Here is a 26,227-nt window from a genome sequence, read left to right as displayed (position 1 = left end):
GTTTGTCATCCTGTCTAAAAGCTGGGGGTGGGGGGGCAACTGCACCCCCACTCCCTGTGAGCATTGGGCGTGCGTTGTACATTATACAACATCTGCATCGAGTCATTTAAATGCGGCACAAAAACAAGAACGACTAAATATGATCACGTTTGACAACTGTTGTTCAACCTACATGCTGTTTTTTTTATTATCAAGGACAGTTACTCGAAACGTTAACCTATTGTATGTTTAGTTGTAACGCATTGGCTAATACCGAACGTGGCGAGTTTAAATATCAATTTATGATTATGCGTCACTGTCAACGCAATCTCTTAATTTTGGTGGGATTTACTGAACTAAGATTGGGAGAGAGTCCGGGACTTTAAGACAAGGTCTTAGACAACGGCGGGAAAGAAAACGGTGAACGAGCTCCAACCAGATGTCGCAACCGGGTACCCGATACCCGGCTACCCGTACCCGGCCGGGTACCCGTTCCCTACCCGGGTACCCATTTGCGACCCTGGTGCGGCCAGGTACGGGTACGGAATCAAAACCCGTTTGCGACCTCTGGCTTCAATCAATGAGTTGGATTTCCACCACTCGAAGCACAGTAAGTGCCTATACCCAATGCAGTGTGGAGTGGTGTGATGACCGTGAAGGTTTGAAACCACAATGTCTGGCAGTGTGCAATTATGACAGATGTCGAGGCTTTATGAAAGGACCCAACAACGCTGCCATTCAGCAGTCCTGGTGATGACACAGCTTCATCATAATTGTAGTAACGATGTGCATGCATTTTCCCTCCCCCTGATTTTGGCCACGTCGCGCACAAACCAAACACTGCACACAGTCACAAGGACTCACGTTTGTGGTGGTGGGATGATGTCTTGGGGAAATTAAAGACTTACCTTAAGGCGGATGAGATGAGTCCATGCGTTTCATATGCTCCGCTGTTGGTCGAGAATTCACCCCGATAACACCAATCTCAGAAGCAAAACTGACCTGATGGGTTGATAGTTTGATAGGAAACTGCCTGAAATACAGTATCTGGTGGTATCGGATTGGGCGAAGAGGTCGCGAGATGGCAGCACGGAAAGGTATTCTTTAATCTATGTGTATGGCTTTTGAGTGTTACACCCCTCGCATGCGTGATGGGTTTCCTCGAGGTACTCCGGTTTCTTCTGGACCCTCCAGAAATAGAGCCTTAAGAGTTAATCGAGGCTTTCTTGGATAAGGGGGCATTGCTATTACAATTATGAAATGAGTGGTTGACAAAATATTGACACTTCTCTCGTATTATAGACGTGCCCTGACTGCTGTGCACGCTGTATTGCTTAAGTTAAAATATCGCTGATGGAACAACTGCACTCGCTATTTACCAGTGTGGAATAATTAACATTTAATTAAGTGATTAAATGGACTGATAAATAAATAGAACATGAAATTTCCATTTAAAAAAAGATACTGTTTCCATCCAAGCGTGGGAAATCAGGTCCTTCAGCAGTGAGAGCTTGTAGAGTCAGGGGTTAACTTTCCTATCACTATAGGCGCACGCAAGGTAATGCTGGTTATAGTGCGTGTTATTTTCTTACATTTTTACTGCATGCGATTGCATTGACATAATTCCACTCTTCATTTGGATTGAAGCGAAGTGCTTATACATAGGTTTTCGGGTGTAACAATGAATGACAGTTAAGTTGGTAAAAATGGAAAACGCTAAGAATGTTCAGGCTAGCTTATTACACACCCAAAAATTATATGGTAAGCACGTACAATAGATAATTTCTGTATATTCTTACACGAGAATTTTAACTAAGGTAGGCATTTTTAAATTAATACATCTCATGCTTTTCCATACAGCACAAACATCTTTTCGAAATAGTGATGTATCAGTAGATGGCTGTTATGAATAATATTTCCGAGGGTCAAATGGGTTCAAACCGCTGGGGTGTTGACACTGGTGAGCTCTGCTGTTGGGTGGATGACGGGCAAATTATCTGCTGTTGAATTGGTAGTGACTGAACATCCAACCTAAGACGAATGGCAACAAACGATTCATCATCGGCCATGATCAATCCACTGCTGAATGCTCAAGTTCCTATACACTGCCATTGTAATTCGTTTTGGATATATTAACAATTATGAATACCCCTTTATAAACCACGACCAACTGAAGGCATCTCCATGCCTTTCGGTCATGAGGGTTCCTTGAACATACTTCACCACACTGGTCAGTGCAGGTTGGTGAAGGGGGTGCCCTAGGACGAGTTCAGCGATCACTCACCGATGGTGTTAGCCATGGCCATGAATTAACTACTGCTTGTTATACAGAATAAAGAATAATACAAATGTTTAATTACACAATTGACTCGTGAAAAAAATCATACTTATTTCAGATTAAACATTTATTATATTTAGTGGGTATGGCTCCCTATAAATTACAATCACAAAATATAATTATATTTACAAACATGGCTGTATGACTAGATCTCAACATTGCCATCGTACACGGGCTTTAACACATCCAAGTGAACACACAATCTAACCTTGATAGCCTTTAAACATCCACAGGTTTCTAACAAAAATGTTGTTTACAGCAGTGGTATTCAAGGAGTGCATTATCAAACCAATGTGCATTAGATGTTTGGCGGTTGGTGGATTGCTTTTAAAAAGTTAAATAACTTACATACTGCCATAAATTACCATTTGAATGTTATATAGAGAAAGCAACAGTTTTTTTTCATCACCGTTACTTAAAACTGCATTAAATACAAACAATGCATATTTTTCTATCACGGCACATCACAATTGTTTCTGTACATACTTTAACATTTTAAAACATAATTCCTGTGCTTGACTGATGTACACATGATATTTGCACTGAGACAACATGGTTTTAAACCACTTCAAGAATCCCCAGGACTCGTGGCATTTTTTCACAAACTGCCAGGAAATGAAAACATTACGGAAAGTCACTACATGAATAACCAACACGGTGCATTTGGTTTGAGCAGCAGGAGATAAAATTCTAAAAATATGTTTTAGATGTAAATCATTCAGCTTGTCTAGCGATCTTGTCCCAAGTTTGTAGGAAGGCTCGTTTGCACCAATGTCAGAGCTATGCCCTTCAAAAAATATACTACTTAGACTTCGAATTATCATCTTCTTCTGATGACACACCCTTGGAATCCAGCTCAAAATTCTGCAGAAGAAATGACAATACAATAAAGGAGATCGTATCGATTCAGAAGCTGATTTTCTGGTCAGGTAAGTGCAATGCCATGTGTGTCGTACATCATCCGCTACCTAACATAGCCAAATAAATAAAGGTGTCACGTGAACAAACACACCATTTGTTTTTGCTTCAGCACACCTGTATGTTGAAGAGCAATCCACAACATTTAACAATTAAGTTAAATTCAACTCCTAATTGTTAAATGTTGTGGTTTGTTCTTAAATGTTTTAATTCATATTGGTTGTGAATGCCTAAGTGTTAAAAAATCAAATTTGTAATGTGCCAGTTGTCCTCACTTTAACCAAATGCAGAAAATCAAAGTGCCTTCATCACTTTTCTCAAGTTGTTATCCAGTTAATGACATAGCACAGCAATTGAGATCTGAGTCTACTTTCATTCGGATGCGGCTGTCGTATTAATTGACTGTGGGTCATACAGGGCACTTGTGAGGCAGGTGTTAAGGTTCATTGATGCTTGTTTTCAGGAAATAATGGTTTAAAGAAGAGCATCTGGATACAGTGTAGTGTTGGAAAAAATCTGTAGAACATAACATCTGTGTTAATTATGGCTAGGGTAATGGATTTAAAACCCAACCCCTTTTAATACTCTGAATATAATAAACCTAGCCCTATTCTCTTATGCCACATTTAAATTTCGTATCAAAAACACTGTCTGATATAACACTTGTATGAGTCGGCTAAGCTGCTACTGTATTTGAAAAATGATTACATTCTAGATTTTTACCAGCAAAGGTATATGGCACACACATGTAACACGTGCCCCCTACTGACAAAATTGGTACATCATGCTTTCAAACCTCATTTCAAGTCTATTCCACCTCTTATACAAAACATTAACCCCAGGGACCTGTGATATTTTTTCACGATTGTGAACAGACATTTTAAAAACGGGGAAAAAATACTCACTTAACCTTTACACATATGAAAACAGGACCTTTAGTAAAACACAAGGGATGGGCTACGCATTTGTTCGTATGCAGTGTAACTTCGCGCTTACAGTGATTTCACAGAAGCGGTGATATAAGTGGATATTTGTTTAGTTGCATCATTCAGGTTAACCATTGAAACGTTACGAGTGGTCCTCCAGCCTCACCTCAAGCTCCCTCATGACCTCATCCATGAAGTCCTTGCTGTTCTGTTTATACGAGACGGCCAGCTTAATGGCATCACGGAACAACTGAACACACAAAAACACAACCCGTGCAGTGAGTGGCACACTAAACAGCACTGCAAAAAGTCATAAATGTGCATGCTTTTCTTGACATGAAAGTTACATTAGTTCAAGTTCATTTATTAGGTATAGCCCTGTGAGCCATTCGGCTCTTGAATCGGGTGCAACCACAACAAACAAAAAACATGAACAAAAAACATCTTAAAGTGAATATGTGACTGAGTGCAAACAGAAAATCCAAGAAAAGACAGTCAAATATTGCAGAAAAAGCACCGTACACAAAAATGTGCAAAAATCCCAGTGGGATGCAAGTCAAACAACAACAACCACAAGACAACTTAGATTAAGGCCATCAGTCTAACTCTGTACTACAACAAACAAACGTGGCCAAACCAAAAAACGTATCGAAAATCACCAAAATAAAGCCATAAAAGCAATGAAACAGTGGTCATAGGAACGCATTCTAATTCAAGATCAAATGTTTGAAATACACATGCCTTACCTTCACTACATTGGTTCCATCCGCTGCAGAAACAAAGTAAAATGGCAATCCCTGTTTTTTGGCAAAGTTGAAATTCTTCTGCGTGACTTTATAATCGGCTGCACGGGACGAAATTATAAAGTCGACATATCACCACGCTGCAGAAGATAAAAAGCTCAAAACATTTAACGTGAAGCAGTGCAGTGCGCAGAGACCCATAGAGCTCACCGTCAATTTTGTTGGCCACTATTACGCAAGGGATCTCAGGCCTGTACTCACGCAGCTCTTTGTACCAAGAGGCCAAGTTTTTGTACGTGATTTTTCTCTGCACATCAAACACCTGCATTCACACACCAGCAGTCGACAAAACAGTGGTGTGATGTTTACAATCACAAAGCCTCTGCAAGGCTCACCCACTCAAGCTGGACACTTCTATTGAACAAAGACAAAACATGAATACATAAACATCACACAGAACCACTCTCGCATTAAATTATACACCAACCATAAGCATGGCTACAGATGACTGGCTTAATTGTCCAAAAGCATCGTGATCACAGATGGTGAAGCGCTGAAGCATATAAGTGGGATATGTGAAGGTTTAATTTGGACAATATAAGGCTCAACTGTATAAATCCAATGTGAATGTGTAAAAATAAACACAGAACAACTTTACCATTACACAAGCATGCGCCTTGTGATAGTAGGAAGGATGCATGCTGCTAAACCGCTCCTGCCCAGCAGTGTCCCAGATGTCTGTAAAGACGATATCCAAATGTAAAACAATCACAACACAATACACATGCACCGAAACGTGATTTCAAAACGGATGGGTGGCTATGTGCTGCAATAATACATCTGTACATGGGCGCACATATTAAAATGTAAAATTCACGGTATGGCTGCAGACCAAGTGGGTTGTTTGACTACTGACTCACCTACTAACACGGTTTTATCATCGACTGTAGCCTTGTATTTGTATAATGTTAACGCATAGGTGGACAGCTGCTGAGGTTGACTGAAATCAAACTGTTAAGGCGATTAAAAATGATTGTTCATTAAAAACATGCATTATGATGTCGAATTCATTTTTCAACACAAGTTGATGAGTAATACTTTTGTAAATACTGGAGTTGAAACAGTGCGTCCTAGAAATAACTTGGGTAGATATATCGTGTCCTGCATATACGTTTTTTTGGGTCACCTAAAATCTACAAAATTTGAATAAAAGCAATGCTGACAGTCCCAGTTTTAAGGTAGTAAGATTGTAGCATTCGAATGTGCATTCCATAATTGGCCTGTGAATTTTGGTGGTTTCAGTGTTGTTTTCTATCACCTACCTTCCTTATATTTAGAATTGTATATTTGTATCATATAAAAAAGCACCAGAAATAATATTACAGGCCGGAAATGTGCATAAGTGGTATTCACGGAAATAGCGTTTGTTGAGTAAAGCAAAACCGGGGCACGTTATATCTCTTCATAAGGCTGGTATTTCGAGGACACCCTTTACAAGACTCCATATGATATCATTAAGCAGACAGGGTCAGATCAATACCTTTACGAAAGCACCAAAATAGTTTAAATACTTTAAAATTATTGCAAAAGGGAACACGGTTATTTTTTTTACACAAATCATAAAAGTCCATTTATCAACAGGTCAATCAGCCCATAGAGTTCAGTATTCCAAATATAGAGTTGACCGCATAAACACTGCTAAAGTAATTCAAAGGATACTAGCCGTCTATTAAAAATCTCTCCACCAACCTGAAAAACAACAGATATAACACACATTTTAATGCAAGAAAATCTATTACAATGCTTTATTATTAACGTCGTTTAAATAAGCTTTTTAGCACAAACATAATGCCATGAATCTCAATGAGCTCACTTGGTTAAATAAAGGAAATCAATAAATCAATCACAGTGACGCCATTTGTACTCATAAACATGTAAGTACAATGACCCTATACAAATGTCAAATGTTTGAATCGCGTAACATGACTGTATCTTGTGCAGCTTCCCCACTTATTTTTTCTTCAGTCATTCTCAATCCTTTATGTCCCCTCTCCATCACCACATCCTTACCTGCAGCAATCCTTTGCGTTCACCTGTTTTGGCTTTATGTAATTTGGGCATCTGAGCAGTGTTATTTTTTATCACGTCTCCATATTAACTCTATCACAGAGTTTAGAAACCTGCTATTGTGGAAATATTAATTTGATATTTACATGAATACTACACGTGTCCACGTATGCCCCCCCACATTGCAGCGATTAACACTTTTAATTCCCAGTCGACCTGCAGGGCATTTTACACCGGTGGTGGAAATGTTACATTCCTATGACAGGGGTGAATCTCTCCATGACAACCACACTGTTGATGCCTCACAAACTGATACTCATTTTATCACTCTTTTGTCAACTTAAGGGCTCAGTAAACCACCACCAAACCTGTGGCCAGTTTAATAAAAACCTCAGTAACCCGCCCTTGCATTATTTGAAAAATTGAACTTTCTGAAATGTTTTACTCGCAACCTTCATACTTCGATGAGATAAATCTTACTACTGCGCCAAACAGTCAACTGGAATCCAGTTCAACACAAGCTTACAAGATCCCCCTCACACTATTATATCCTCTGTGTACTCAGCAAAGCCTATGTCTCCCGACTAATCTACCTTCATTCCTCCTCTACATGCCCCCTGCTCCAGCAACCAAGGTCCTCTGCTGAACCATTCGTCAACCTCCATTCAACACAAGGTCGCTTCTTCTCTTGTGCTGTCCCTTTTGTCTGGAATGCATTTTCTCTGGCCATCGGCACTGCCGAGACCTTTCCACGTTCCAGTAAACGCTCAATACTTTTATCACAAAACGATTCCGCCTCTGTCTCTTGACGAAGTTGCCTTATTATTTCCCTTTTCTGTCCTTTACCTCCTAACTCACAGCCCCCATCCTTTTTCTGCTTGAAATGCAGCCACATTTATTCACCAATAATCAAAAGCTGAATCTCGCACCACCCGCCCCCCCCCGTAGGATTTCATCGAATAGGCTTCATATTATATTCTTGGTTCTTTCGGTAAAGTCACGTAGAAGGGAAATAATAAAATAATACAAATATACAACAATAAAAAAAATTCTCACGACGTTGCGACTGCAACACAAGCAATCATCATCAGGTGTGAAATCCACAGCAATTTTTTTTTTAATGTTCTTGCTGTGGATTCACACCTGCGGATGATTGCTTGTGTTGTAGTCGAAACGTCGTGAGAATGTTATTTTATATTATTATTATTTTATTGTTTCCCTTCTACGTGACTTTACCGAAAGAACCAAGAATATGAATCCCTGCAGTCACGAAAGCTTTAAATCAAAATTTAGGCTTCATATTGTTCATGATGTGGTGCAGTGATGAGTACCACTGCACTCAGAACCCAGCGGACCATAGCTCGTTGCCCTGACACAGTTAACATCACCACCCACTTTCGCCAACCCAGCGTGGTGGATACGTTCAGGCAACTCCCACGACCTCATCCAGCAGTTAAGAGTTGAATCGTAGCAAATGCGTTGTTACACAGCCAGAAAATAGTCCACAAATCCCAGACAAATCCAGGGGCCCACATCGTAGGGATAGTTTAGGCCAACGCCGGGTACACGAGGGATCGGTATGTCCAGCACACTGCATATGATAAGCACCCATTGAACACCGAACCGATCACGATTAGTCGCAGAAAACATTCAGAATCCACTCGCCACTGACGTTATCAGCGCTCGGGGAATACGAGAACCCGGATTCGTGCAACGCAGCGCAGCGCGCTAATCAAAGCGCCACCGCTCCTAAGCACCCCTCTCTCCAATGCCCCAAATCTCTCATTTAAAAAAAAACACAACACAATTCCGAACGGCGAGAGACTGAGCCGCGAGGGGCGTCTTTACTTGGACTTCCCCACGGCGCTGTCGCCCAGGCAGATGATCTTCACCCGCTCGTCCGCCTCGCACTCGTCCGCCTCCATCGCCGCCATTTCTCACCGCCGCCGCCGCGCGTCGCCCCTAGCAACGGCGCCCCCCCCACCTACACCGTCGCCTGCCTCCCCCCCACCCGCCCCCAACCGACATCCGAGTGCGCGTGCGCGAGGACGGTGTCGCGTCTAAGCCAATCGCGTTGCAGAATGGGCGGACGGGGGCGGGGCGGGGGGGGTTATTCGCGGCAGGAGGAATTTGGCAAAAAGGGGCGGACATCTTGCATGGGGGTGGGGGAGGGGGAGTGGGGTTGGGGGAAATGCTGGGGGGAGGGATGGGGGAAAGGGAGGGGATTGGGCGAAGGGGGAGGGGGTGGCGGAAAGGGGGAGGGGGGTTGGGAGAGCGGGGATGGGGGAGGAGGGGTGGGGGAAGAGGGAGGGGTGATGGGGGAGGGGGAGAAGGGGGAGGAGGGGGAGGAGGGGTGGGAGGAATGGGAGGGGGTTGGGGGAGAAGGGGGAGGAGGGGTGTGGGAAATGGGAGGGGGCAGGTGGGGTGGGGGAAGAGGGAGGGGTTGGGGGAGGAGGGGGTGAAGGGGGAGGAGGGGGAGGAGGGGTGGGAGGAATGGGAGGGGGTTGGGGGAGAAGGGGGAGGAGGGGTGTGGGAAATGGGAGGGGGCAGGTGGGGTGGGGGAAGAGGGAGGGGTTGGGGGAGGGGTTGGGGGAGGAGGGGGTGAAGGGGGAGGAGGGGGAGGAGGGGTGGGAGGAATGGGAGGGGGTTGGGGGAGAAGGGGGAGGAGGGGTGTGGGAAATGGGAGGGGGCAGGTGGGGTGGGGGAAGAGGGAGGGGTTGGGGGAGGGGTTGGGGGAGGAGGGGGTGAAGGGGGAGGGGGTTGGGAGAGGAGCGACGCTCACAACAACGAGCGCAGCAGCCGGGCGGTTAAAACAGAGCAAGTTGGCACAGTAAGGGGGCACAGCTGGTGCATCTGTCCCGTGACCTCCCGAATCTTCGACACTTCACGTGGCCTCAAAGTGCACCTAGCCTGGCACAGGCGATGACGTTACCGTCACTTAGTGGGGAATGGCGGGTACAGTATTCTAGTTGGATGGAGAGGGGGGGGGTCTAAGCACCGCCATCATCAGCCGTGATCAATCCACTGCTGGACTAATGGCATTTCCAAGCAGTCGCCATCTCTCACCGCCTTGCCATGCAATATAATCCACCAATCACCTCCACGCGAGCCGATTTCGAACTCATACTCCCTTGGCTCTCATTCCATCTCTCGCCTCGACCATCATTCAGAATTAGAAGAAGTATTTACACTAGAGGAATCCGATTAGCTATAAAGCTATTTTTTGACAGATGTTCCTTCCCCAAACCCATGCCGTCTGCACGAGCTCACGTTCCCTAACATTCGATATGAAATCCGATCTGAGTTTGTTCCCCGATTCAACGTCTTTCTCCTTTTCGATTTAAAGCTTTCGTGGCAGCGTGGATTCATATTCTTGGTTCTTTCGGTAACGCAAGCAGCCGTCCTGAGGTCCTGAGGACGGCTGCTTGCGTTGTGGCCGAAACGTCGTGAGTATTGTATCTTATTATGTTTCATTTTTATTATTTCCCTTCTACGTGACTTTACCGAAAGAACCAAGAATATGTCTTTCTCATATCTTTGTTGGTTTCCCGGTGTCATTCTTGACACGTATGGAGTGCATAATTTCATCAGCATTGGCTTAAGCAACACAAGCAAACTCTGTTTTGGGTTTCCACATTCAACGTCTCATCATCATTACCAGCAGCTAGAACCAGGCTCGCTTGAACCAATGCTGGTGTCACTGTAACAGCAGCGCATGTTGTGTAAACGTAGCAGCTCTATGTGCTTAATATATGGTTTAGCCTTCCTATAAAGGGCGCTTCAAAAAAATGTGAACATTTCCGAGAATTGGCAACAATACCACAAAAAAATGTGCCTCCGGGCTCTGGAGACCACCTGGAGAAGATTCCAGTCACATGTTGACAATTATGGCGAAGTAGAGACTTTTTGAAGCTATTAACATACATTTGTTATCGTGTTTATGTGTTATTTCCGTTCTTTTTTTTTCAATAAAGACGATAGTCCCATAGAAGTGTTAAAAAAAATGTTGAAGCACCCTGTACTTTGGAATCCTATTGTGTGTGTTTTTTTCATTGTTTGCTGTTGTAACGTTATGACCCGCCCCCATTGGACATCTGTGCTTAAAGAGCTTTAGCGCTCATCCAATTCCTCCAGGATAAATAACTAAACAATTCCGATTCTGAGATGAGGGTGTTTGGAAGGGACCTTTGGTTGCCCTGGCCACGAGGGGTGGGTGGCCGGGTAAGGGCGGGGGAAATGGGGGCACGGTGGGAGGTGGGGTGCGGGGTGTGGGAGTGGGGGAGATGGGGTGAGAATGGGAAGGTGTGGGAGGTGGTGGGTGAGAGTGGGAAGGTGTGGGAGGTGTGAGAGTGGGGTGGGAGGTGGGGGAGTGGGAGTGGGGAGGTGTGGGAGGTGTGGGAGGTGTGAGAGTGGTGTGGGAGGTGGGGGAGTGGGAGGTGGGGTGGGAGGAGTGAGAGTGGGGTGGGTGGGAGGTGGGGGTGAGAGTGGGAAGGTGTGGGAGGTGGGGGGTGTGAGAGTGGAGTGGGTGGGAGGTGGGGATGAGAGTGGGGAGGGATGGGAGGTGGGAGGTGGGTGGGAGGTGTGGGGAGTGTAGGGGGCGTGTGGCGGTGTGGGAGGTGGGGGTGTGTGGGACAGCAGAGGTCTCACTCCGAATTAGTCGAGCGGCATTATATTTTAATCAGCTGCGTAATGCTGTGTGGAAGCTACCTGGTCTGTCGCTCCACACGAAGCTTCGGGTCTTCTCGGCCACGGCCATGCCCTCCCTTATCTATGCTTGCGAAACGTGGACCCCTCTAACGGAACATCTTCGCCGGTTTCAAACATTCAAGCTGGGCCTGCCTACGATCCATCCTGGGTTTAACCAGGCTGGATTGTGTGAGGAGCTCACAAATCCTTGAATGATCTGGACACATCCCCATCGGTGAGCTCCTTCGCATGCCCAGCCACCGCATGCCCAAGCAGCTTCTGTTTGGCCGCATAGAGGGGGGCTAAACGGGCACGACACGGGCTGGAGAAGAGATGGAGCTGATGCGGTTCGGCAGGATGTGGAGCTGAGTGGACTTGCTGATGACTGGTACCAGCGGTGTCTTAATATCAACCTCTATGAAGGAGGCTCGTGAAGGACGCCGCTACTGGGCAATTGCAGGGAGTCGTGCTCCAGCAACAACGGAGGGCAGAGGAGCGACGCTCACAACAACGAGCGGAGTGCCGGGCGGCTAGAATACAGCAATTTGGCATAGGGTATAGCTGGTGGTGCATCTACCAGTCATCTCAGTCAGCCAACCCATGGCACCTGCTGAGGCTGTCCCGAGACCTTCTGCACCTAGCCTGGCACAGTAGCGGGCACAGCTGGTGGTGCATCTACCGGTCATCTCAGTCAGCCAACCCATGGCACCTGCTGGGTCTGTCCCGAGACCTCCTCCTGCACCTAGCCTGGCACAGTAGCGGGCACAGCTGGTGGGTACATCTACCGGTCATCTCAGTCAGCCAACCCATGGCACCTGCTGGGTCTGTCCCGAGACCTTCTGTCAGAGAGCCTTCGACATTTCACGTGGCCTCAAAGTGCACCTGGCCTGGCACAGGCGCCGTGGTGACGTTACCGTCACTTAGCTGTGAATGGCATTGGGGTGTGCGAGGTGGTGTAGCGGTGAGCGCGCCTGCGCTGCGAACCCTGCCACCCGAGTTCGATACCCACTCACGGCCAACACCGGTGACGATTATCCGAACCGGTGCTGCACAGTCCCACCCCCTTTCCCCCAGGTCGACTCAGCCTTAAATGAGTACCTGGTACGGTGTGTAAACATCGCCACTGGGGAGTCAAAGGCGTGATGCTGGTCACCCACCCCGTCGTGTGCCGTGTGCCGTATCGATTTCATAGGGTGCTGCTACTTGCGAACAGCACTTGCCCCAACAGTCTGTTAAAGGTTACACGGGGGATCTTTGGTGGGGGGCAGGTGTGGGGGGTAGGAGCTGGGTCAACAAGGGCACGAGGAGAGTGGCAGGATTGTGACCCTGGCGACAACGATCACTATCGTAGCGCTCAAATGCGCGCCGCTTGCAAAACGTTATCTTTCAGTCGTCTGCAATGAACGCTGATGACGATGGAGCTGCAGAAATCCATCATCAGCGACCCCAACATCCTCCAACCGGGATCTGATCTACCGAGGAAGATACTGGGTCCTCTTTGAATCGGATCGGGACACTCCATGGAAGATGTGGGGGCACTTTCTACACGAATGGAAACTTAACGAGAAGTTCAGTTTGTGACTGTGGTGGCTGCCACATCTCAGACCTTGCCACGCATCGTCAACGACTGCCACCAATCGGATCATTCGAAGGCGATCGGATTTCCTGGCGGCCCTTTGCTGCTGCATTGGCATTGGTGCTGCATTGGCATTGTTGCTCCATTGGCATTGTTGCTCCATTGGCATTGCTGCTGCATTGGCATTGCTGCTGCATTGTTGCTGCATTGGCATTGCTGCTGCATTGACATTGCTGCTGCATTGACATTGCTGCTCCATTGGCATTGCTGCTGCATTGCCAATGCTGCTGCAGGGGGGGGCTGGTGGAGGAGGGGGGGGGCTGGTGGAGGAGGGGGGGGCTGGTGGAGGAGGGGGGGGCTGGTGGTGGAGGGGGGTGGAGGAGGGGGGGGGCTGGTGGAGGAGGGGGGGGCTGGTGGAGGAGGGGGGGGGCTGGTGGAGGAGGGGGGTGGAGGAGGGGGGGGCTGGTGGAGGAGGGGGGGGCTGGTGGAGGAGGGGGGGCTGGTTGTGGAGGGGGGTGGAGGAGGGGGGGGCTGGTGGAGGAGGGGGGGGCTGGTGGAGGAGGGGGGGGGCTGGTGGAGGTGGGGGGTGGAGGAGGGGGGGGCTGGTGGAGGTGGGGGGGGGCTGGTGGAGGAGGGGGGGGCTGGTGGAGGAGGGGGGTGGAGGAGAGGGGTGGAGGAGAGGGGTGGAGGAGGGGGTGCTGGATGGAGGAGGGGGGGTGGAGGAGGAGGGGGGTGGAGGAGGAGGGGGGTGGAGGAGGAGGGGCTGGTGTACGATTGGATCGCTCGATTGCAGTGCCGCCTTGCACACACAACCGTGGTGACGACACGGAAGCGGTGTGAACACGCGGGGTTATTGTTGTTGCTGCTGCTGCCGGGGCGCGCGTTATTTGTGTGGCCGTGGAGGGAGGCCTCGTGAAGGACGCTTGCCACTGGGGCAGTCTGGAGGCCAGTCGCCCTCCAACAACAACAAACAACAACAGCAGCAGCAACATCAGGGGCAGAGGAGCGAAGCCCACAACGAACGAGCGGAAGCCCAGGGCGGATTTAAAACGCAGCAAGTTGGCACGGTGAGGGTTGCCATCGGCCAGTCATCTCGGGTCAGTCAACCCCATTTGTTCTGTCGCCCCGTGACCCTGCCGGAGGGGGCCTTCGACACTTTCGCGTGGCCCTTAAGGTGCACCTAGCCTGGCACAAGCGCCCTGGTTGGGTTCGGTTCACGAAGAGAAAGTCGCGTTCTTTCTTTAAACTTCTTGGTTTACGTGAAACACAGATATACAGCGGTATGGAGATGTGCAGTTGTTAGATCAGAGCAGTGCTGCTGATGTGCATGGGGATACACACGCGCCAATTGCAACGTGATGGATTTTGTTTACGTTAACAAAGTGTGATGCTTTGGTAAGTTGTTATTTACGCGGTGCCGGGTTTGTGTTCAAGATGTATGCGTTCATACTCTTAGGTTTTTTCGGTAAAGTCACGTAGCTAAAAAATAAATAATAAAATAAACTATTAATTATTAGAAAAAATAATAGAAATAAAAATAATTTTTAGATTTTATTTCTATGTTTTTATTTCTGTTTAAAAACCTCTTAGGTTTTTTCGGTAAAGTCACGTAGGTAAAACATAAATAATAAAAGCTGATAATAAATAATGAATAGAGAAAATCATAGAAATAACATACTTTTTTCTATTTTTTTTCTATTTTTTTATTTCTGTTTATTATTTATTTTTTTCCTACGTGACTTTACCGAAAAAAACCTAAGATTATGAATCCTTGCAGTCACGAAAGCTTCAAATCTATAATGTATGCGTTCGTTTAACTGTGCAGTGCCTGGTAAGTTGGCTATTTACATGACAGGAGGATTTCTCTACACATCTGGCTGTCGCCTGATGATGCTGGTTGCAATTAAAGATGCGATGCTTCAGTTCAACGATGTTGCAAATACCTGGAATAAATACATTGTCGAATCATGTCGCTGGACAATTTACTGAGAACAATTCATACCTGTCAACCCCTTACAAGTGCCAAACTTATTACAGACCAATTCAGACCTTATCGGTTCACCCCGTGCCCCTTTTTAAATAATCTCAACGTTAAGTCCCATCACAAGGGAGAAACACAAATAGAAAATAATGTTTGTCAGTATTGAAACGACCTGAAAACTCAATTTCACTATACAAGATACGTGGTAAACCGTGTGGTAATGGCTAACCATTGTAATTTTTATACATTCATTAACCCCCCTCTTCCCCCAATCTGGCCTTCACACAAGAATGGCTCACAAGAGATGCCATCACATCTATCCCCCCTCTATTTAAGGAACGAAACACGAGGATTTCTCCACAAATCTGGCTGTCGCCTGATGATGCTGGTTGCAATTACTGGCGAAACGTTGTAAATGTTGGGGGTTTACTCTCCAACACACCGGTGTAGTGCTGTACTAGTAACGAGTTGGCGTGACAAACCTTACTAGTTGGCTAATTACACGATCTAACCCAAAAAAACTTCTGTTATGGATAAATCGTATGGGTGGCCAGCTATGAAAACTGATACATCTGCACTCATGCTTACAGCTGGAATCGTGGCCTACTAAGCGCAGTCAATCGTTACATTTGCCACTCGATCTTTTTGGGGTCGTCCATAAATGACGTCACGTACCTCGGTGGGGGGGGGGGTCAGACATTTGTCACTATGTGTGACGAGGGGGGGGGGGGTTGAGAAATGTGACGTCACATCAAAATGCGCAATTTTAAATAAATATAGACAACACGTTCTACTTAATTAAATAGACTTTTAAATAAATGTTTGCTCCTACAACATCAGAGTGTAGCGCCACATTACATACGCACTACAATGACAATAGTTTAAAGCGATTTGAAGCATGTTTTATTTTTGGGGAGGGGGGGGGCAGAGTTTTGTGACGTCATATTTGAGGGGGGGGGGTCTGACTTTTTGTGACGTTGTGTGACGAAAGGGGGGGGGGGGGGTCAAAAATCGTTCTAAATCGCGTGACGTCATTTATGGACGGCCCCTTTGGACAAAATGTCCTTTTCGGGAAACCCAACAATTGAATGTAAAAAACCTCTCGACAAAATCGAGTTGAGGCCTTCGAATCTGCAACGCTTCGGAGTAAGTGCAGCACTTCCACCTTTAGGGGGCACCACGTGTGCGCGAGAGAGGCAGCGGGTGAACAAACACTCATTGTTCGTCAATAATTCACCCATTTCTGGGTGTCCCGCTGTCAACAATTAAAGCAAATGCTGGGCAGCGCGAGTTGCATTTAACACGGCGTTTTGTTTCCCTTTAGTCGGTGAACAAAACGCAATAATTGCTGTTCAGTGGCGATTAAGATGTCACTCCAATTGCGCCGCTGAAAGCGAGACGTAATACAGCAGCAGTGCGTGTGTATACGTAACCGGTCTCTCCTGTGCCTCTGAAGGCTCTGCTTTACGAAGTGGTCATTAAGAAGGCAGCAGGAGCTGGACGATGGACAAGAGCAGACACACCTCTGCTCTTGCGGCGATGCTGCCGCTGTTGATGGCCACATGGGTCTTCCCTCGGCCCGTCCTCTCGGCTTCACCGCCCAACGTGGTTATTATGTTCGCCGATGACTTGGGATTCGGAGACCTGGGATGCTACGGGCACCCCAGCTCCCTCACGCCCAACCTGGACCGCCTGGCAACGCTGGGACTTCGCTTCACAGACTTCTACAGCTCGGCTGCCGTCTGTAGTCCGTCCAGGTGAGCAGCAGCCTGCGGTGATGGTGGTGGTTGCCCTTAGGCATCAGCATCGCCACCATGCCATCATTATAACTACCAAAAACGAGCTTTATAGCTCATCGGATTCCTCCAGCTTCAATGAATATTATGATTAATTGTGGAGAGTATAAATTACAAATTAGATGAGCTGCAGCCACTTGTCTCCTTCATTGTGACTCTGCTGATGAGACACGGTATGTCGAAACCAGTTTCCCTCTGGTATGCAAACTGAAGGAGGTATAAGTTGGGGCATGAAGTAAAGTGACATTTGATTCTGACATTGGCCAGGCGCTCAAAGAGTTGTAATCGGGCATTAGTTGGTAATCGGGCAGGGTCCTCTGGGTCAGAGACAAATTTATTGAGGACAGGGTGTCACGTGGTCCAATTGAAGTAACATCGGGAAAAGACTGGACGAGAAAGAGGTAGCAACAACATGATGAACCATTATTACAAATGCGTCAGTGAAATGCTTGAAGGTACCGGCTGGTAGGAGATCCAGGGGAGAGGTTTTTATTGTGGCATATCGGATTATAATCATGATATTACTCTTACTATTTTAATTGTAGTAGCATCATATCACAAACTGTATGTTGTTCATGTCGATAAGATGTTTATCCACGTCTTCTTTAGAAAGGATACATTAATTTAATACAAGTTGTAAGCAAAGGGATATACAAAGTATGAGTACTTAGGCGATGGTATTTATATTCCATTTCAAATATTTGCACCCAAACCACCCCCCCTATTGGAAGTTTTGCTGACTCTCACCCCACCTCCATGAAAAATCTGAAGAAGATACCACCACATTGAGCGAGACGTCAGATGTAATGCCGAAAACATGCGGTACAACCTGAAAACGCAGCATAACCACGGTTTGCCCGTCCGTTGTGCAACCTTAGGGCAGGCCTGCTGACTGGTCGCTACGCCACGAGATCGGGCGTCTTCCCGGGGGTGTTCTACCCTGGCTCTGTGGGAGGGCTGCCCCTCAACGAAACCACCATAGCCAAGATGCTCAAGCTGCAGGGCTATGCCACTGGCATGGTGGGCAAGTGGCACCTGGGCCTGGGTGCCAACGGCACGTACCTGCCCACCCGTCATGGCTTTGACGAGTTCCTGGGCGTCCCCTACTCGCACGACCAGGGTCCTTGCCAGAACCTGACGTGCTTCCCTCCAGACGTGCCATGCTACGGCCGGTGCGATCAAGGCTCTGTTCTCCTGCCGCTGTTCGAGGGCGAGCAAATTTTGCGCCAGCCCGTGGATTTCACGACACTTGTGCCCGATTATATCACTTGGGCAGAGAAATTCATTCACAAGCAGGCCGCAGATGGAAAGCCCTTCTTCCTCTACTATGCCTCCCACGTGAGTGACTGCACAGCTCTAAAGCACGCTGTCTGGCTGTTAATACAAATTATATCTTACTTATTTTGAAAATAATGTTTTGAAATTTTTCAAAATTTTCATTGTGCAATGTTCATCATGTAAAGAGATAAATAATCCATTTGGAAGTCTCGCACAGCAGCGTATCATCCCGTGTGTTGAAGGAGAAATTTGTCACAGTGCGTCCCCCAAAAAAATCCTTAACGTAGCCATTCACCCTTTACACAGTAGTAGTGTCCGCGCTGTTGCCATACACTGCTGGGAGATCATTTGACGCATGACAGTCAAACCAATATTTAAATTCTCATACCTGGAATTTGGCCAAATGAAGTGTAAAGACACGTTATTGTGCGGTAATTGTTAACCATACTTAGACGCAGCACGAGAGAACCCGGTTTAATCACAAGTGGCTACCGAGCCTCTGTACCCAGGATCTCAGTGTTGCTGCCTTAACAATACAGCCTATGGGCCACTTAACCACCTCTTTATTTTGTTATTTGTTTAGTAATAACCTACATCCTTTTGCGAATCCACTGCAGGATAAAGGCCTCCCAACGCCATGTCTGTCATGGAGGTCATTGACCATACTTCACCATGCTGGTCAGTGCAATTTTGGTGAAAGAGGGGAGTGGCCAGAACAGGTTCAGATATCACTGATAATTGCCAAATCTGGAATTGAACTCCGGTTGCTGGGTTTATAACACAGCACTCATAATTTATGTGCCACTGTTCCATGAAATGTTATTATTAACGCGTTCGTATTTTAGGACGGCACCATCATAATCGAATGCATTTTTGAATCGCATTTCTTGTTTCTCATTTTGCACATTCGCTCTCCTCTTCCAGCACACACACTACCCGCAGTTTTCCAGCAAGAACTTTGCCAGGAGGAGTGAGCGAGGTCCATTTGGAGATGCCCTGATGGAGTTTGATCACTCGGTGGGAATGCTTCTGAAGGCCCTGGAGCAGGCCGGAGTGGAAGACAACACCTTGTTATTGTTCACCAGCGACAACGGGTTGGCAATGCGCAACATCCCACTTCCCTTGATGCAGAGGTCGCAAACGGGTTTTGATTCCTTACCCGTACCCGTACCCGGCCGCACCAGGGTCGCAAACGGGTACCCGTACCCGGCCGTACCCGTACCCTACCCGTACCCGGCCGGGTACGGGTACGGTACGGGTATCGGGTACCCGATTGCGACCTCTGGGATGAAGCCATGTTGCAGGCGCGGGTGGGTTGATTCTAGGAACTTGAATTGTGAGAAGAGACACGACGTTGGGAAATGAGTGACAAACGGTTACTCACCAGTGACTCACGGCCTACCCGTACCCGGCCGCACCAGGGTCGCAAATGGGTACCCGTACCCGGCCGTACCCGTACCCTACCCGTACCGGGTACGGGTACGGTACGGGTATCGGGTACCCGATTGCGACCTCTGGGATGAAGCCATGTTGCAGGCGCGGGTGGGTTGATTCTAGGAACTTGAATTGTGAGAAGAGACACGACGTTGGGAAATGAGTGACAAACGGTTACTCACCAGTGACTCACGGCCTACCCGTACCCGGCCGCACCAGGGTCGCAAATGGGTACCCGTACCCGGCCGTACCCGTACCGTACCCGGCCCGGGTACGGGTAGGGTACGGGTATCGGGTACCCGATTGCGACCTCTGGGATGAAGCCATGTTGCAGGCGTGGGTGGGTTGATTCTAGGAACTTGAATTGTGAGAAGAGGCAAGACGTTGGGAAATGAGTGACAAACGGTTACTCACCAGTGACTCACGGCCTACCCGTACCCGGCCGCACCAGGGTCGCAAATGGGTACCCGTACCCGGCCGTACCCGTACCGTACCCGGCCCGGGTACGGGTAGGGTACGGGTATCGGGTACCCGATTGCGACCTCTGGGATGAAGCCATGTTGCAGGCGTGGGTGGGTTGATTCTAGGAACTTGAATTGTGAGAAGAGGCAAGACGTTGGGAAATGAGTGACAAACGGTTACTCACCAGTGACTCACGGCCTACCCGTACCCGGCCGCACCAGGGTCGCAAACGGGTACCCGTACCCGAACCTGGCCGGGTACGGGTAGCCGGGTATCGGGTAGGGTACGGGTATCGGGTACCCGTTTGCGACCTCTGCCTTGATGGCCACCGCCGCTCAAAGTCCTACTACCCTTTTATGACCTGAATAAAGGCAACGACAAAAAAACCTCTCGTGCACACCTAACACCCATGCCGACAGTTTGCGTTGCAGCTTTGCGCTCACTTTTGTTGACTCAAATGTTTTACGTTCATTCCGCTTTGAAGTCCGGAGCTCAAGCGCATGAACCGAGGAGGGAACGCTGGGCCACTCAAGTGCGGGAAGGCCACAACGTACGAGGGAGGTTTGCGGGTTCCAGCCATTGCATACTGGCGGGGCAAGATCACTCCGGGTGCGTACTATGGCTTTGCATGCTTCACGCGCAACCTTTGCACTCGTTACACGGTCCCTGGATTATCAATGAGTAAATCACTTGAAAGAAGACGACAACCCAAAAAGGGGCAATCCTTTTGCATCTTCCAAATGCTGTGTTCCAGGCTTTTCATCACCATAGTGAAGTTGACGTTGTCTGGAGGTCGTTGTCGAATTTTAGTGCTTACTCTGCCAGATTCGTTTTCAGGTTCTCAGTCTCGGCATTTCTTCTTCAGTGCTTTCAGGGTTTGTTTTTTTTGCTGATTTTCTTTACTCCATCATCCAGCCATTTCATTTCAGAGCGAGTTCGAGCTCCTATAATTTTTCCTTGCATAACTAATTTCTCCTGGGTGATATCAGGAAACCTAAAAAAATCACTGCCAGATGCTCCAACATAGGGCTGCAGTGGTCACTACATGGATGTTTGAAATTGTATGAATGTGATGGCACTAGAGTGCCATAATGACGCCCTTGTCCGTAGCCTTAAAGCTTTTTACTCTCTTATGAACAAAGCTGAGAATATTTTTCAGATGGCCCGGGACACGCAAGCTAGGAATGCGTCCAGAATATAACAGCTGACCTTTCAGTTGTGCCTTAAGCGAAGGCCCACGTGTGCCATCGCTAAAACAACCTTAAAGTTCAGTGCTATATTTGCCACGCGAATACACCTTGCGTTCGGAATTCGTTTTAATCGCAGTACGTCGGCCACCGCAGCTTTCTGTGCTCGCCGCCAACGGTACGACCTGAGTTCTAAGTAGACGGAAATCTGCCCCGCGATGACAAGCGGCGTACCGTTGTGCGGTTGCCGTGTGCCCTCGCCGGCAGGCGTGACTCACGAGCTGGCCAGCACGCTGGACCTGCTTCCCACCATCGCTGCGGTCACGGGCGCCAAGCTGCCAGCTGTCCCACTGGACGGCTACAACATCGGGCCCCTCCTCTTCAACGGCGCCAAGGTTAGGGAGTGCGTTCGGCTGAAGCCTCGTCTGACGATAACGTTCAAAGCGATTGCCCGTAACTGTATCGCTCGCAATGGGCACGACCACCGTGCGGGGCAGGTGGGCGGCTACGTCATGGGCAGTAGAGAGTGGTGTGGAAAATTCCATTCTTGACGACCAACGTATAAGCTCTTCATCTTTACCAACTCGCGTTATCCAGCGTGGCGAGGTATTGTCAAACAATCGTCACGACCTGCATGGTGTGGGGATGCCCTCGACCCTCAACCAACGGCACATTGACGAAGGGCTGGAGATGTGCTTGCAAAACAATTGTGCATTCATAAAGAGCGTGAGCTTTTCATGCTAAATGTTTAAAAATATGCTGGAGTTTGAGTCGCCCTCTGCTGTAGCAGAAGGTTAGGGATTCATGCAAATGTACACATCCTACCTCGTGTTAAATGTCCTCTTAATTACTGAACAAGCTACACAAAATACGAAGCACAGTGAAGGTTTATAAGTTATGTACAGTAAAACCTTAGATTGCAAGTAACTTAGTCTGCAAGTGTTTTGCAAGACGAGCAATTTTTTTAATAAATATGAATTTTATAAAAGAGCGAGGTCTTGCAATACGAGTAGTACGTGTATACGCTTTGTCTGCCGAGCGTCACGTGATCACAACTGATATACGAGTGCTTTGATATACGAGTGCTTTGGATTACAAACACGTTTCCGGAACGAATTATACTCGCAATCCAAGGTTTTACTGTATTTTATAAGGCTTTATTGGAAGATGCATCGGGCTTGTACCCATCACAATTTGGACAAATTTCCAAGGCGATGTGTTTTCGCGTTTTTTTTTCTTTTCAAGGTGCCCATCTGGCTCCTATTGTTTTCTGCAGTATTTCCACGGCCAGCAGTTAAACTTGAAGGAATGACTTGAGGGCACCTCAGCAGATGTGCTGTAAACTGCCACCCTATCACTGATATCTACTCGGCGGCAGAGAATTGCGCTCCAGCCTGGTCTGGGAGCTCGTACAAAAAAACTGCATTCTCAAACATAATTAAATAACTTCAACACTGAAACTGACACCAATCCCCTGGCTCCCTATTCTGGGTAACATTCTGCCACCAAATATCTGCAGACATGAAAACTGTAAGGGAGTTTACATGTTTCCTTGTGAATGACAACCTACCCATCAACCAAGACCTCAACAATATACCTCGGAGCCAAATTAAGTCCTGATCTCCCTTCTGGATCACGCTATTGCCATCCCAGAATCCATATTACACAAAAGGTCGCGAAAGCCTGCGTGTTAAACCGACCATCCTATAATCTCGCCCAGATCTGGAAGAACGCTGACGAACGGAGTGAAACAACGCTTACTTCCAGATTAACCACCTTATTTGAGACCCAAAAATCACACCTCCTGTCTTTTACATTCCTCGAAGACACTGGTTGTAACTATGAGCCACATCAGAACATCAACAGGCTGAAGCACACATCTTCTTCATGGATGTAAAATCAAAGGCAAGCCACAGTCATGTGACTGTGGTCATGCAATCTAAAATAGGGACCGTATAGTAAACCACTGTCGTGTGTGCTCCTTCAATGGAGGAGGAATAGCAAAACTAGACAGACTCTTTCTTGAAACCCTCTCATGGGTAGTCGACCTCGACATTGGCATTTAGCTTCTGAACATACTGCCATGTACAAGAATAGAATAGCGGGCTTGGTGATCCAATAGCAAGCCCAGAGCCATTGCATGATCAGCAGCACTTCGTGAGTCCCAAGGATCTCGGCCATGCCCCTCCTACTCCGTTTCCACCGCCGGCCCCCCACCCCATCCTGTCCTCGATCGCCAGGGGGAAATACTGTTTAATTTTTTTTTATGACACGTAACAAATTAATGGCTTAAGTATGATTAGCCTCACCGAAAGAGTATTGTTATTTTTGTAATTTTCTGGCGTGTTGAAGTATATAAAAACAAAACAAGGCGCTGAAGTTCAGTTAAATGAGGGACGCCATTTAGTGTGCATCCTATTTCCACACGGACCCCGTGATGCCATGGACAGGGTCCCAGCATGGGCCTGTGGCTCCCCGAAGAAAGGGGGGAACCCTTGGGCCTGGTTCCTGAGCCCTCTCGGTTCCGGGTTGGCCCGATACGGCTGCCATGGGAACCCAGGCTGAGCCTACGAGTGCACCTCCCAAACCGAGCGAGCATCGTTCCCACTAGTCATGGGTATATGGCATCAGAGCCTGTGTAGGGTCACCAGTGCTTTACCAACTTTAATGACACAAGTGCATCCGATGTGTTTTCCACAGAGCCCTCGGAAGTCGATGTTCTACTTCACATCGTCACCGACCAGTGATCAGGGGGTGTTTGCAGTCCGACACAACTATTACAAAGCCCACTATTTCACAGAAGGTAGGGTCCACCACCATCGCCACTTTAATTTTACTGATGGAGGACTCGCGTTTCTTCCATCCACCCTGTTATTTCATCAAATAGTCATATCCTCATACACTCCCCACCCCTTCCCCCTGCTTTCTACAGGAGCGGGTGCCAGTGCTCTTACCCCGGATCACGACTGCGGGATTGCCGCTGGGTGCAAGAAACACAGTCCGCCGCTTCTCTTTCACCTGGGCTGGGACGTGTCTGAACGCGTCGAGCTGAACTCCAGCCTCCCCGACCTGAAGCCTGTGGCGGAGGACATAGACCGCCTGCGCGACAAGTTCCAGCTCGACATGACGTGGGGGCCGAGCCAGATGGATCGCGGAATAGACCCTAAGCTAGAGCCCTGCTGCAAGCCACAGTGCAGCCCCAAGCCCACGTGCTGCCAGTGCGTGTGACAGGAGAGATCAGCCCCTCTTGTAACAGGGTTGGCTCGCCGATTTTAGACGACGGACTCTTGCGTGCAATGTGGCGGACATTGACGGCGTCGTTGAGTTGGTACGTTCCGTCTGTTCGTCTTTCCCGTCCGTTCGTCCTGCGTTGTTACTGAGCCACTAGGCCAAATTGAGCTTCATCGACACTCGGCAATAATTGCGCCTTGCGTCACAACACAAATAACACCCCAATAGGGTGGATAAAAAATGTTGCTTTTGATTCATTTTTCTATTTTTCATTCATATTTTCTTCACAGCCCTTTGTCTATCCACTGTTGGATAAAGCACATCCTGTCGTGTTAAGCATCGCGCTTGTCTGACCATACGTCACTCACACCAGTCGGTGCGGCTTTGGCGAAGGGGGGGCTCAGGAATGGTATATCACGCCGCACTGTTATCCGTGACTGGGAATCGAACTCCGTGAAATTTGCTCAGGGCACAGTTCGCTAACCGCTGACACCATTCGCTCCCCCGTGATTTTATACATGACTTAAGATTCGTTGACCACCAAATGTGAAAGTGGTGGTTCAAATCTCAAGAACGAGTCTTCACGGAAGAGGTTTCGTCTTACTGCTGGTGATTTTATTAAGAAGCCTCTACTTTGCTGTACAGGACTATTGGAATGATTCGGGTTTTTTTTTCACTTTATATAATGAGCGTGGTATTTTAAATCTAAAACTCTACATAAGCTATCAAAACTCCATAAACCAAGTGATACTGTGAAACAATAACGTTTAGATTTAAAATCATTTTTTTCGTTTAATATTGCTTGGCAATAAAAAAAAAAACATGCTGGGATTGTTTTGTTAAACATTGGTTCATTTCATCAATAAAAATGTATGGGATGATGCGTTTTGTAATGCTTCCGTCTTAACTTCCACTTCCAGGGAACGTGTAGCTGATCGAATTCATGGGAAACGCATTCACCGGTACAGATGTTAAGGTCTTTTCGGTAAAGTCACGTAGGTAAAATAATAATAATAAATTAATAAATGAGAATAACTCAGACGGAGACTTGTGTTGCCTCTGAAACATCGTGATTTAATTGAGTTATTTTTATTTATTATTTTATTACTATTTTTTTTGTCTACGTGATTTTAACGAAAAAAACCTAAGAGTATGAATCCTTGCAGTCACGAAAGCTTCAAATCTAAAGGGTTACCTTTGACTTTGTTAGGCGCTGGAACTCTTTCACGAGTGTCAAAATACACTCAATGAAACGTCCCAAATGGCAGATCGGAATACATGAAACATTTTGTACCTTTTTATATCGTGGCAGCCTCCCAAAACTGAGTGGCAGGGTACAACTTGTACCGCAATGGTTTATAAGCAAAATGTTCAATTAGGTTACACACTGAATCCTGGAAGTGGCATCGGTGGCTTGGGGCAACAGAGAACTGAGCCACTGCTGCCGAGATCTTGGCCTCCCGATCAGAGCAGACGCATGGTGAGTTCATGGTGTCAACCTTTCTCCAGTGTCGTGAGATTTAAAAAAAAGCAACACAATACGTCTTGGTCGTCACATATTTTAGTTAACTCCACATCCGAATTAAACGTTTTTGTTTTATTGACGTGATTATCCTATTCTGTTG

The 26,227-nt window shown here is 47.4% G+C and overlaps 2 protein-coding genes across 4 annotated transcripts in view; one reads left to right on the top strand and one right to left on the bottom strand.

The window, feature by feature from the left end:
• LOC144933884 (rab-like protein 2A) overlaps window positions 1–8,944 on the bottom strand; it is a 75,834-nt gene extending 66,890 nt beyond the window's left edge. The window contains exons 1-8 of one of the 2 annotated variants that reach the window (XM_078859167.1): window positions 8,820–8,944; window positions 6,624–6,653; window positions 5,825–5,904; window positions 5,563–5,642; window positions 5,115–5,226; window positions 4,908–5,005; window positions 4,328–4,411; window positions 3,119–3,181 (exon numbers count right to left, since the gene is read on the bottom strand). In XM_078859167.1, the coding sequence (XP_078715293.1) occupies window positions 3,119–3,181; window positions 4,328–4,411; window positions 4,908–5,005; window positions 5,115–5,226; window positions 5,563–5,642; window positions 5,825–5,904; window positions 6,624–6,653; window positions 8,820–8,905 (633 nt within the window). In that variant the 5' untranslated portion in view covers window positions 8,906–8,944. Of the gene's footprint in view, window positions 1–2,365; window positions 3,182–4,327; window positions 4,412–4,907; window positions 5,006–5,114; window positions 5,227–5,562; window positions 5,643–5,824; window positions 5,905–6,623; window positions 6,654–8,819 lie in introns of those variants that run through there. The other variant, XM_078859166.1, reaches the window with a different exon arrangement.
• A 5,103-nt stretch (window positions 8,945–14,047) lies between these two features.
• ARSA (arylsulfatase A) lies at window positions 14,048–25,478 on the top strand. 2 transcript variants are annotated; one of them, XM_078859157.1, is made up of 8 exons: window positions 14,048–14,300; window positions 16,671–16,971; window positions 17,889–18,348; window positions 19,213–19,382; window positions 20,669–20,793; window positions 21,639–21,766; window positions 24,072–24,174; window positions 24,304–25,478. In XM_078859157.1, exons 2-8 carry the CDS (start codon window positions 16,718–16,720, stop codon window positions 24,597–24,599), a joined length of 1,536 nt encoding a protein of 511 aa, XP_078715283.1. In that variant the 5' UTR covers window positions 14,048–14,300; window positions 16,671–16,717; the 3' UTR covers window positions 24,600–25,478. The 2 variants fall into 2 exon arrangements, with proteins under 2 accessions (XP_078715283.1, XP_078715282.1); XM_078859156.1 differs by having other exon boundaries at window positions 14,048–14,330.
• Window positions 25,479–26,227: the final 749 nt, after the last annotated feature.

Source organism: Lampetra fluviatilis, chromosome 8 (assembly GCF_964198595.1).
Source record: "Lampetra fluviatilis chromosome 8, kcLamFluv1.1, whole genome shotgun sequence".
Lineage (NCBI taxonomy): Eukaryota > Metazoa > Chordata > Hyperoartia > Petromyzontiformes > Petromyzontidae > Lampetra > Lampetra fluviatilis.
This window is presented reverse-complemented; position numbering and strand designations above follow the sequence as displayed.

Excerpts from the sequence above, each read along its gene's own strand:
- ARSA (XM_078859157.1), top strand. The coding sequence starts at position 16,718 with ATGGACAAGAGCAGACACACCTCTGCTCTTGCGGCGATGCTGCCGCTG. Across the intron at positions 16,972-17,888 it reads GCCGTCTGTAGTCCGTCCAG|GGCAGGCCTGCTGACTGGTC; the intron begins GTGAGCAGCAGC and ends GTGCAACCTTAG. Across the intron at positions 21,767-24,071 it reads TCCTCTTCAACGGCGCCAAG|AGCCCTCGGAAGTCGATGTT; the intron begins GTTAGGGAGTGC and ends TGTTTTCCACAG.